Source organism: Schistocerca gregaria, chromosome 7 (genome assembly GCF_023897955.1).
Source record: "Schistocerca gregaria isolate iqSchGreg1 chromosome 7, iqSchGreg1.2, whole genome shotgun sequence".
Taxonomy (NCBI): Eukaryota; Metazoa; Arthropoda; class Insecta; order Orthoptera; family Acrididae; genus Schistocerca; species Schistocerca gregaria.
Window position 1 is genome coordinate 106,552,079 of NC_064926.1, and position 12,657 is coordinate 106,564,735.

Sequence of the window (12,657 nt, forward strand, 5' to 3'; positions counted from 1 at the left end):
GCACCAACAGATGCAACAGCATATGCAGAAAAAGAAGAGTTTTTTGATAGACAGGCACCCTTGTTTTATAAAGAAGTGCAATATAATGATGTCAAACAATTACTAACAAAGAGATAGAGGGGCTGGCCAGTACTTACCTCAGCTCAGTACAGCTGATAGAAACACAAAAAACAACAGAAAATTTAAGTTCCTAGCTTTCGGAATAAATGTTCCTTCATCAGGGAGGAGAGAGGGGAAAGAAAGGGAAGAAGGGAAAGTGGATTTAGTTACTCACAACCCAGGTTATGAAGCAACAGGGAAAGGAAAACAGTGAAGGTAGCAAGGATGGAGGCATGGTTGTCCAATGATGTCATACTCATAAACCATTTTGGTGGTTGTATTGGTAGAAAGAGGGCAAATGAAACAGCTGGACCTTTTGTGAAGGACACAGTAAATGATAATGTAGTCTGATTAATAGATGTGAGTCACCAGTTTGACTTAAAAATCTTAGAATGGTTTTCTCTGCACATAAAATAGCAAATATCCAAAATGAATTTTCATTTTGCAGTAGAGTGTACAAGGATTTGAAACTTCCTGTCAAATTAAAACTTTGTCCAAGACTGGGGGTCAAACCTGGGCCCTTTGCATTTTGCAGGCTAGCACTTCACCACTCAAGCCAGCCAAGCATGACTCATGACCCACCCTCACAGATTTACTTCCAAATTCACAGAATTTCTCCTGTATAGCTTGCAAAACTTGCACAACTGGAAGAAAGACAAATGAAGTTTGGGAGCTGCCAAAAGTAAATCTGTGAGAATGGGCCATGAGTCACACTTGGGTAGATCAGTTGCTAGAGCACTTGCCCATAAAATGCAAAGGATCCAAGTTCAACTTCCAATCTGCTCCACTGTTTTAATCTTACATATACATACTTGGACTCAGCCCACAGTAAACTTGCAGTCAGTAACTGACTATATTACGACAAAGAAAAACACCTGTATCAGATGGTTTGAAGTATGTTAGAGTGCAAAGAGGAGCATCCTGTAGATCAGAACACTTTTCAGTGGAGAGGGATGTTTATTTTTATTTTACAATACACAAACAACAAGACAGGGACAGAACAGCAATGAGTAGCATTGGTGCAGGTATGGCGAAAAAAAGCTGTGACAATGAATCTTGTACAAACTGGGATTGGAAGGGAAATTGCAAAATAATCTATGCTGAAAAAACTGATCTGGCAAACCCTTTAAGATAGATGGCAGTTATCCTGTAAAAGCCAACTTACAAATTATTATGTGAGTAATCTAGGAATGTATTATAACATCATATGTTTTGCTAAGGACCACAAGGCAAAATCAGATTAACTGTAGTATATGAAGAGGAATTTAAGTAGTCATACTTTGCACATTTCATATGTGAATGGAACAGGAAGAATCTCCAACATCCGTCAAAATGAGATGTACTCTGTGTGATGCATTTCATAGTGGTCTGCAGAGTTTGTATGTATATGTAGACTGGTATGCAACTCACCTGCGGCCCTTTGTGAGCTCCTCAATGGCAGCACACTGTTCACTCTGGGCAGCGAGGCTGTCCCGGTGCTGCCGCCTATGCAATGCCTCCAGCTCCTTCTGCTGCCGTCGTGCAGACTTCTGGTAGACTTTCTCAGCTCGTAATGAGTCTAGTGTGATTGCATCAAACTCCATCTCCTCTGTTAAGAAATTGTTCCCATAAGTTAAGTGCATGATTTTATAAAAATGCTGCCTGACTAAAAAGTCAGGGAAGAGGAAACAAAGTAAAGCTTCATGTTATAACAGTGATTAAAAAATCAAGTAAAATTTGCAAAGAATGTGACAGTATGAGTGCACTTATGAGTATGATGTATAACACAACGTGCGGCCTGGATGCACACACTGTTTCAGTCGAGAACAGTGTCATTAAGCCACTGTATCCTCTCCTGAGGCAAGCTGGTACACAGCTGTTGTAAATGGTCCTTGATATACTGGACTGGAATAGAGTTGACCACCAGGCTGATTCCACAAGTGTTCATTGGGTAAAGATCTGGGATCTTGCTGGCCACAAGAGTACCTTAACACTATGCAGACAGTTCATATAGACTCATACCAAGTGTGGACAAGCATTGTCCTGTTGAAAATGGTGCTACAGTACTGTCACACGAGAGGTAACACACAGGGATGCAGGATGTCTTTGACGTGCTATTGTGTCATCAGAATTCCCAGCTATGACCTGAAGTCATATCCCAATCTCTGTGCACACCGAGACACCAGGAGTACCACCATTGTGCTTTCCCGCAACAATGGAACCTCTCCCCAGGTCACCACTATCCTCAGAGATGATGGTCATCCATGTCAGTAGAGAATTGATGTATTGCTGAAGACAATGTAATGCCATTCAACGGCAGTCCGTGCTTCCCGGTTACGCCACCAATTCAAACAGGTGTTTGTGTCCTGGCAGCCAACACATAGGACAGTGATTCCCTGGTCTGCATGCTACTAGTCTCCAACCAATGGTGTGGAATGACACAGAATGTTGCAGGGAGTCAATTACTTGTTCCCAGACGGCAAACACAGATGTCAATGAGTTAGAATGTGCTTGGTGCACAGTATGGCAATTCTCCTTTTTGGTGGCCTGATGTGATTGGCTGGAAGCTTGATAGTGAGTATGCCTGCTCAAAAATTCCTAGGCAGTGAAATATGGGACTTCTGTCAAATCTAAATGCTCAATAAATCTGGATATTTCATGATTCAACCAACTGTACAAATGGAGACGCCCAATGAGGGCCCTTTCCCACTCTGTAAGGTGCTGATAATGCTGTCTCACATGAACACATGACATCTACATGTCCTTCATAGTGATCACTCAACTCAACATCTGATGCTGTTCACACCCCTTATGTATCCTATCAGGACTGATAACAACACAAAAACAACTAATGCACTCTGGTGGCTGTGCCACCAGTCACAGAGCATTGCAATTCTCACCATTTACATACCCATCCATGGTGAGTATTGTACAAAGTAACACTAATATCCAACAATGTATTCTGGGTACTTTACTTTTTATGTCAACCAGTGTATATTCACTGCTGGCACTTAAAATTGTGACACCAAGAAGGATAGCAAATAAAAGAAATTTACTATGCATATACAGTACATTGTGAAGAATAAATTGCTAAACTTTTAGTTGGTTTGGGTGTACACATGGTGCCACCTCAGACAGCAACAACAGCTCTAAACCTTCTGGTCATCAACCCAAGTTGAGCTTGGACGAGAGAGATAGGTATGTTATTCCATGCTGCTTAGCTCTGTGCCAAAATTCATCAATTGTAGTGGCTGGCGAGTGGTGGCATGCCAGTCTTCTGGGAATTTATTACCTGAAGTTTCACTAGTTGAGAGATCTGGAGAACATGCCAGCCACAACAACAGTTGAATTCCCTTTGTATCACAGTAAGTCAGGGAAACATGGGCCTTGCTTTACCTTGTTTAAACATAATGTTACACACATGCTGAAGATGGGCCCCAGCCGCCGGCCTTAACACAGACATGCAATGGCCACTGTCCAAATTACCAGATATGTGAACCAGAAATGATTCTGTTGTGCACCTAATCACATCCCAAACCATCATGCCAGTAGCCATATGATGTTGACAAATGTGGTCTAGCAATGTTCATTCTCCTTGGAACCTCCACACAAGAAGTCAGAAGCCTGTTGCTTGTCATGGCTATCCACCATCAGAGAAGAAATACCCAGTCAAATTATTTAGCAAATGTTGACTACTATCAGGAAGACACCTCAGCAGCACAACAGCAATAATATTTTGATGATATTCTTCTTGTCTCATTACCTGCTGTCAATATTTACCCAATCATGATTGCCCACTAATAGCAGTATGAAAACCGTAGTCTGACTTCTGGAAAAAAAGTGCATAAATATCATTTTCAAAGGAAAGTAACAGTGTTAAGCCAGCTGGGAACACCAGAAGAATCCCAAAGTAGATCGCAGCAGAATAGACAAAACACAGAGTTTATCAACTTTTGAAAAGTAATATGATGCAGCCTAACAGCCTCAGAAGGTTTACCGTCAATGTGTGAAGACGAGAGGACCCCCATGAAAACTCATAGAGCAGTGAAGCTTTGTGAAAACATTTGTAAGGGTACGTGTAAGAGAAATAAGTAATCCATTGAAAGAAACACATTTTACTTTTCACAGGAGAGGGTAACACTTGTTAATTGTGTACCATGTTTATGTTCCATATTATAAACAACACTCAATGTCACATTATCTGCATGCAAAACAGCCTGGGACCGCACTAGAGATACCATTTCACAGTTGTTCGCAACACTTTTCAAACGATGGGCCATGGAATATTCAGCTGTAGTCACAAAGCTCGTGCAGTGCTTTAAAATCACACATTTCATACAGCATTCTTAGCCATGGCAACAGTAACTTCTCCAACAATTTGTGGTACAATTGTCCATCAGCCTCTCTCAGGAGAAATTCCCAAATCTCCAGTTAATTCAAACTGAGACAACACTGGTGAGGAAACAGGACCTTTCAATATTCCACTAATGCATCAATACTTGCAAAGAATATCAAGACCATTTTATGACCAAAACCCTTCTCACCTTGTCCAGATCCATGTTGACTGTCTGCATCTGTAGTGTACAGTGATGCCTATGTTTCAATCTTACATCACTGTGCCAGTCCAGTAACTACTAACAAAGCAAACCCTGGAGCACCAAGTCTGAACATCGTTCCTATAAAGTTAGATATCCATACGGTATATAGTTTTTCATCTACACTAGCTCATGTACTGAAAGTTTAATAATAACCACCTTTATTTATTCACACCCCCTTACAAATGGTGAAATTACCATCACAATAAAATAAGAGAAATCAAGTATTGTAATGAAAGATTTACATATTCATTGTGGTGTCACCACCAGACACCACACTTGCTAGGTGGTAGACTTTAAATCGGCCGCGGTCCGGTAGTATACATCGGACCCGCGTGTCACCACTATCAGTGATTGCAGACTGAGCGCTGCCACACGGCAGGTCTGGCAAGAGACTTCCTAGCACTCAGCCCAGTTGTACAGCTGACTTTGCTAGCGATGGTTCACTGACTTCTACGCACTCATTTGCCGAGACGATATTTAGCATAGCCTTCAGCTACGTTATTTGCTACGACCTAGCAAGGCGCCAGTATCCGTACTATTGATATTGTGAATCATGTACCATAAAGAGCGATGTTCTTCATTAATGGATTAAAGTTAAGTATTCCACCAGCTACGTCCGTTTTTCTCAATTCTAATTCCCTTGTCATGTTCCAGACCTCACGCCAGCCTGCGTGAGCTAAAACACCTGCATTTCGGCCTCCTTTAACCATACGGTTGGCTCTCCTGCCAACCACAACATTGGCGACGAGAGTCTAGGTGTTCTTTTCTAAACTGCCCTGATTTACTTGTGTAATGGCTTCGCCACAATCTCCAGATATACTGTCCGAATTTTATCGCTTACAGAATCAGCAGACGCAGGCCTTACTGGATGCCCTTGAACAGCTCGTCCAGGGTCAACGTGCGATGCAAAACGATGCGGCTGTAGCCGCTTCACCGCTAACGCAGCCACAACACGCTGCTGAAGCCACTTTTTGACCTTTTGATGCTGCACTGGAAAGCTGGACGGAGTGGTCACGCCAATTTGGATTCCATCTTGGCGCCTACAGAATTCAAGGTAACAAGCGGCAGCCTTTCCTCCTTTCCTCCGCCGGGGTACATACGTACCATGTGATAGTCAAATTATTTCCCCAACGTGGCGTAGCAACTGTGTCCTACGAAGAAATTTTGTCTGCATTAGATGCATATTTCAAAGAATCAGTCAATGTAGTTGCGAAAAGGTATACCTTCTTTCGTACAAAACGTCAGACTAATCGGGAGTGGGTTGCAACCTTGCAAGGCCTTACTAGAGATTGTGCTTTTGAGTGTCAATGTGGACTCCCTTATTCAGATACTATGGTACGTGATGCAATTGCACAGAACGTTTCTGATGTTCGTATAAGGGAACAGATTTTGAAACTAGTCAATCCCTCCCTTCAACAAGTGATGGACATATTGGATCAGCAGGACACACTTGACTTTGCTCAGGAATCATTTGAAACTTCGCCAGCTGTGTGCAAGGTTAACCAGCCTGCCGAGCAAGGTGCACAGAACAGTAAATAGGCCTCGTGCCCGGCCGTGCCCCTGCCGCCAGGCTCTCAGCCACGTGTGCCGCGCCGGCAAGCAAATGCAGTGATCAGATCATGCCCGCGGTGTGCTACTAAACATTTGCGTGAGAATTGCCCGTCACGTCAAGCTATTTGCTTTTATTGTAATAAAAAAAGACATGTTCAGAGTGTTTGCCAGAAAAAGCTCAGAGTGGAAGCTGAAAACCATTCCAGGCCCTTTGCTTCGTGCCGGAATCGGAATCGAACCAAGGATACTCAGGCTCGCGAAACTTCGCCCATGGAAATTCATGTAGTTCAGTCCACTCCATTCAGTGCCAGTCTCTCTAACAGTGACTGTGTTCATCCCAAAAATAGTGTGCAAAGTGATACCATTCCAGCTCGATACAGGAGCTGCAGTTTCACTGATCAATCAAGACACTTACAAGCTGCTGGGCACACCTCCGTTGCGCGCCGCAAATGTTAAATTACGTAGCTATTCAGGACAAAAGATCCCTGTGTTAGGACAGTGTAGCCTTCTTGCAACATACAAAGGACAAACAAAACTTGTGTCATTTTACGTCCTTCGTTCTTCTTCTGCAGTGAACTTGTTTGGTTTCGATTTATTTCATTTGTTTAACTTGTCTATAGCAAATCAGGTCCTATCAGTGAACCAGACTGTGCCTTCAGATGGTGTTTCTTGTCTATGTGAAGAATTTGCAGACATTTTTGCCCCTGGACTCGGTTGTGCTAAGAACTATAAAACACATTAGGAACTGAAAGTAAACGCGCAACCAAAATTTTTCAGAACACGCAACGTTCCCCACGCATTGCGTGATGAGGTCACAAAAATGTTACACGATTTGGAATCACAAGGTGTAATTGACCGTGTGCAGGCTTCTCTCTGGGCATCATCCTTAGTCATTTTGCCAAAACCTTCCGGAAAGTTGAGACTTGGTGTGGACTTCAAGGCAACAGTGAATCCACAACTAGTGATTGCAACTTTTCCTTTACCCCGCCCGGAAGATCTTTTTGACAAACTGTGCCTGGGTAAATATTTTTCGAAGTTGGACCTAGCAGATGCGTACTTGCAAATACCGGTGGACAAAGAATCCCAGTGCGTTTTGGTGGTTAACACCCATCTTGGTTTGTATCGATTGAAACAACTGCCATTCGGGTGTGCATCCGCCCCTGCATTGTTTCAGCAACATCTACAAACTGTTTGTGCGTCGGTCCCTACTGCAGCAAATTATCTGGACGATATTGTGATCTCTGGAAAGATGGAAGAAGAACATTTGGCCAATCTCAGAACATTATTTCAGGTCTTGCGACAAAATGGTCTTTGCTTGCGAAAGGTCAAATGTGTGTTTTTTGCTGGGGACTTGCCATACCTGAGACATGTAATCAATGCCCAAGGCATACATCCCAGTCCAACGCACCTCCATGCCATACGAGACTTGCCTTTGGCACAGAATTTGAAGCAGCTACAGAGTGTGCTGGGAAAAATTAATTATTATTGACGTTATATACTACACGCCTCTTCCATTTCAGCTCCGCTTCATCGCTTACGCCGTAAGGGTGTTCCGTTCGTCTGGACGACGGAATGCGAATGCGCCTTTCACCAGTTGAAATCGACGTTGCTTTACAATACTTGCCTTACGCCATTCAATCCCCAACTGCCCCTCTTCTTGATGGTGGATGCATCGGATTTCGGGATCGGTGCTGTGCTTGCGCACAAAGATGCATCGCACGATTGCCCTATTGCCTTTGTGTCCAAATTGCTCTCGTCTGCGCAAAGAAATTATTCACAGATCGAGAAAGAAGCATTGGCTCTCGTATTTGGTGCTACAAAGTTTCATGATTTCTTGTATGGTCGTCACTTTACCATAATCACAGACCACTAACCTTTGACATCGCTTTTTCATCCAACCAAGCCTGTACCTCCACGTACAGCGCAGAAATACATTCGCTGGTCTATTTTACTCTCGCAGTACCGCTACGATATCTTGTATCGGTCTACTTCTAAGCATGGAAATGCTGATGCGTTGTCCTGCTTGCCTGTTGCTGAGGATAGGGCATTTGATTCCTCCAAACTTGCTTGCATGTTCATTTATGCAGAAACCGATGACGTGGTCAAATCGTTTCCGATTGATTTTCGTCGTGTAGCTACAGCCACAGCTGCTGACCCTGTCCTTGCTCCTGTTCTGCGTTTTGCTGCTACACAATGGCCCTTGTCAAAGTCGCTGATCGGGGACCCGTTGGTTCGCCGATTTTTTGCTCACAAGTAGAGACTTTTTGTACGACGTGGTGTTTTGCTGTTGCGTTCTGATAATGACCAGTCCAGGGTTGTGGTACCATCTTCGTTACAGTCCTCTGTCTTACGGCTTCTCCACCAAGGACATTGGGGTATAGTGAGAACGAAACAATTTGCTCGTCAACACTGTACTTGGTTCGGAATCGATGCCGCGATTACAAATATGTGCTCTTCTTGCATGGTGTGTGCCGAACAACAATCAGCACCACCGCGGAAATTCTTTGCATGGCCAAAAGCCACTTCCCCCTGGCAACGCTTACACATCAATTTTGCTGATCCATTCTGGAATGCTCGATGGTTGGTTGTGGTAGATTCATACAGTAATTTTCCTTTTGTTGTCCGGATGTCTTCCACGACATCGTCTGCCACCATCCAAGTGTTGTCTGCAATCTTTTGCATTGAAGGTCTTCCACAGACTATTGTTTCCGACAAAGGCCCACAATTCATGTCAGCAGAATTTCAGTCATTCTGCAGGGCCAATGGTATTCAACATCTGCCGTCCACGCCGTTTTCGCCACAGTCAAATGGTGCCACTGAATGATTGGTCCGGACTTTCAAGTCACAGATGTTGAAGTTGAAAGAGTCACATTCTCGGGAGGACGTGTTATTGCTCTTTTTGTCCTCATATCGCTCTCAGCCCCGAAATGGTCGCGCGCCTGCTGAGTTGCTCCACGGTCGCCCTCATCAAACCTTGATGTCTTTGCTGCATCCGCCGCATCAGGTTCCTGTGCAGCGGCAGACACCTGGTTTTGCTCCAGGCGACGTTGTCTACTATCGCCACTACCGAGGTTCACGGCGTTGGCTTGAAGGGAGCATTCTTCGCTGCCTTGGACGAGCTATGTATCTGGTTTTGGGAGCCTCTGGTGAGGTGCGTCGGCATCTCAATCAGCTGCGCCTCTGTCGTCGCACGGGATCTGCCTCTCGCCGTCTGCTTTCAGTGACAATGCCATCCCGCCAGCGCCCTGGGGACCCATCTACTGGCTTGCCTCAGCCCCAGGTGTTACCAACACTGCCTTCCATTTTGCCTCATGGCGACGAGCCGCCGCAACCGCCGCCGCCGCCTGTTCTCCCGCCGGCGACGCCCGCAGTGGACACACTGCTGCAGCTGTCGGGCACCTCCCTGGGTCACGCGCCGCCGATCGCTTCCCGTGACCAGTTGTCCTCTGACATGGAACTCTTGCCCGCTCCGGACCGTATGTCGTCTTCAGCCATCGGGTGCCCTGGCCCGATGGAGATCGACCCTTCGGCCCCTCCTGTCTCTCTAAGGGTGCATACACCGCATGTTGGCGTGCACCCTGGAGCAGGTTTTCAGGCGTTTCCTAGCTCCCCGCGGTCCGAAGGGCAGGGTGCGGGTGGCACTGCCTCGCCTGTTGTTAGGCTCCCCACCTCATCGCATACGTCAACATGCGGTCCTCCCCACGGCGGGCGGAAGCCTTATGCCACAACCGTACGCCAATTTGCGGGGGAGGAATGTGGTGTCACCGCCAGACACCACACTTGCTAGGTGGTAGCCTTTAAATCGCCCGTGGTCCGGTAGTATACGTCGGACTGCAGACTGAGAGCCGCCACACGGCAGGTCTAGAGAGAGACTTCCTAGCACTCAGCCCAGTTGTACAGCCGACTTTGCTAGTGATGGTTCACTGACTTCTACGCTCTCATTTGCCGAGACGATAGTTACCATAGCCTTCAGCTACGTTATTTGCTACGACCTAGCAAGGTGCCAGTATCCGTACTATTGATATTGTGAATCATGTACCATAAAGAGTGACATTCTTCATTAATGGATTAAAGTTAAGTATTCCACCAGCTATGTCCATTTCTCTCAATTCTAATTCCCTTGTCATGTTCCAGACCTCACGACAGACTGCGTGAGCTAAAACGCGTGCATTTTGACCTCCTTTAACCATACGGTTGGCTCTCCTGCCAACCACAACATTCATTATGCTCAAATGTAATTTGAGAGTGGAGAAGTAGAAAAATAGTCTGAAAGTAGTTTCATGAATTGATACTCACTATAAAGATGACAAGTTGAGTAGCTGACAGGCAAAACAAAAAGTCGGTTACACATTTAGCTTTTGGCCAAAGTCTTCTTCAGAAAAGAAACCAAACATATGTGCGCAGGCACGTGCGTGTGCACTCACTCACTCACACTCACACACACACACACACACACACACACACACACACACACACACAAAAGCAAGTGCATCTCATGAACATACAACTGCCATCTCCAGCAAGCTCAATTCATGCACACATGAAGACCATTTTCAACACCTCCAGAAATCAACTGCAGTGTTGGATGAAAGTAGAAAACTAAAGGTGGGGCAGCAGCAGAGGGAGAGAAGATAACTGTCTGCTGGAGCATGCAGGGAAAATGTGGAGGCATGACAAGTGGGGAAAATGTGGAGGCATGACAAGTCTGCTAGGCACAGTATTGGGAGGCAGGGAGATGGAGATGGACAGGGGATGGAGGGTGGAAAAGGAGAGGACCATGGAAGGGGAAAGATGGGTGGATGCATTGGCAGAGGGCAGGACACAATGATGGTGTAGGAACATGAAAATGGAGGAGGTGGTGAGGGGACACAAACATAACCCACATTGTGAAGCAGCCATTGAAATGTGTGTTATGTTCAGCTGCATGTTGTGCCATAAGGTGGTTTACTTTGCTCTTGGCCAGAGTTTGCTGGTGGCTGTTCCTCATGGTGGAAAGCAGGTTGGTAGTCCTACCAATGTAAAAAGCTGTGCAATGATTACAGTGGAGCTGGTAAATGACATGGCGACTTTCACAGGTGGCCCAGCACCTAATGGAGTAGGATAAACCTGTGACAGGACTGGATCAGAAAGTGCTGGGTGGGTGGAATGGGCAGATCTTGCACCTGGGTCTTTCACAGGGATATGATCCTTATGACAAAGGGTTGGGATTGGGAGTGGCATAGGCTTGGACTAGGGCATGGTGGAGGTTGTGTGGGTGATGGAACACCACTTTAGGAGGGGTGGGAAGGTTCCTGGATAGGACGTCTCTCATTTCGGGGCATGACAATACGTAATCAAAGCCCTGACAAAAGATGTGGTTCAGATTTTCTGGTCTTCGTTGGTAATGGGTGACAAAGAGGGCTCTCCTTTGTAGCTGGTCTTGGGGATGATGGGATAGCTGGGAGAGTGTGGGGAAATGGCACAAGATATCTGTTTACAGACCAGGTCTGAAGTATAGTGCCTGTCTGTGGCGGCCTTGGTAGACCTTCAGCATACTTGGCAAAGGAGTACTTGTCACTGCAGATACATGATACCATGGTGGCCATGCAGCATGGGAGGGATTTTTTGTTTTGGAAGGAATGGCAGCTGTCAAACTGCAGGCGCTATTGGTGGTTGGTGGGTTTAAAGTGGACAGAGATGTGGATAGAACCATCAGAGAGGAGGACCAGGTGAAACAGATGGTTGTGTAGGAATGATTTTTCCATGATTATCAAAACAACTTACTTGATAACGGATCATTCTAAAGTGTTGTCTGGCATTGCATAAATATTTAACTCATAACAAGTATACGTTTAAAGTGTCTATATCCTTCAAATATAATGTATAAATTCTGAAATTCACGAACTGTGTAGACGTCTACAATACCTCTGATTGATAATTTGTTCCTGATTTTAATTAATTTTCTTGAAATAGGCAAAATTTTAAAATTCAGTTAAGTTTCTTTTTCAATAATTCACAGGCATGTCATATTTTGAATAACAGACCTGAGAACAAAGTGGAAGCTGACAACAATGCCACTACAGAACCTTTGATGTAGTGCTGGTGGGATTAGTCCAGTCAGTTCCCTGTCAGATGCCAATACTTTAAACTGGACTACAATATAGAGCAGTACTACTATGATAGAAAGAAATTTGATATCACTCAGACTATACTGTGTTTATCATAAGAATAAATCTGATGTAAACATTGCACTGTATTCTTCCACCTTGAATCTTATTGGGTTTTGTTTCAAGGGGAGTGAAAGCCAAGCTCTTTCCAGTACAGTTAAGTATGATGATAAGGATACATTTTAAATGCTGTGTTACATGCACACAGACTGAGTGATAATTCAGGACAACAGCTTTGCTGGCACATTTAACTTGGACAACACTGACCAGTCAGCTGGTCCAAG

General features: G+C 44.9%; 1 protein-coding gene across 2 annotated transcripts in view; it reads right to left on the bottom strand.

Annotated features, from left to right (window-relative positions):
- LOC126281662 (1-phosphatidylinositol 4,5-bisphosphate phosphodiesterase-like) overlaps positions 1 to 12,657 on the bottom strand; it is a 465,757-nt gene that overhangs the window by 63,958 nt on the left and 389,142 nt on the right. For both annotated transcript variants that reach the window (XM_049980809.1, XM_049980810.1), the window contains exon 19: positions 1,510 to 1,687. In XM_049980809.1, the coding sequence (XP_049836766.1) occupies positions 1,510 to 1,687 (178 nt within the window). The remainder of the gene's footprint in view (positions 1 to 1,509; positions 1,688 to 12,657) is intronic.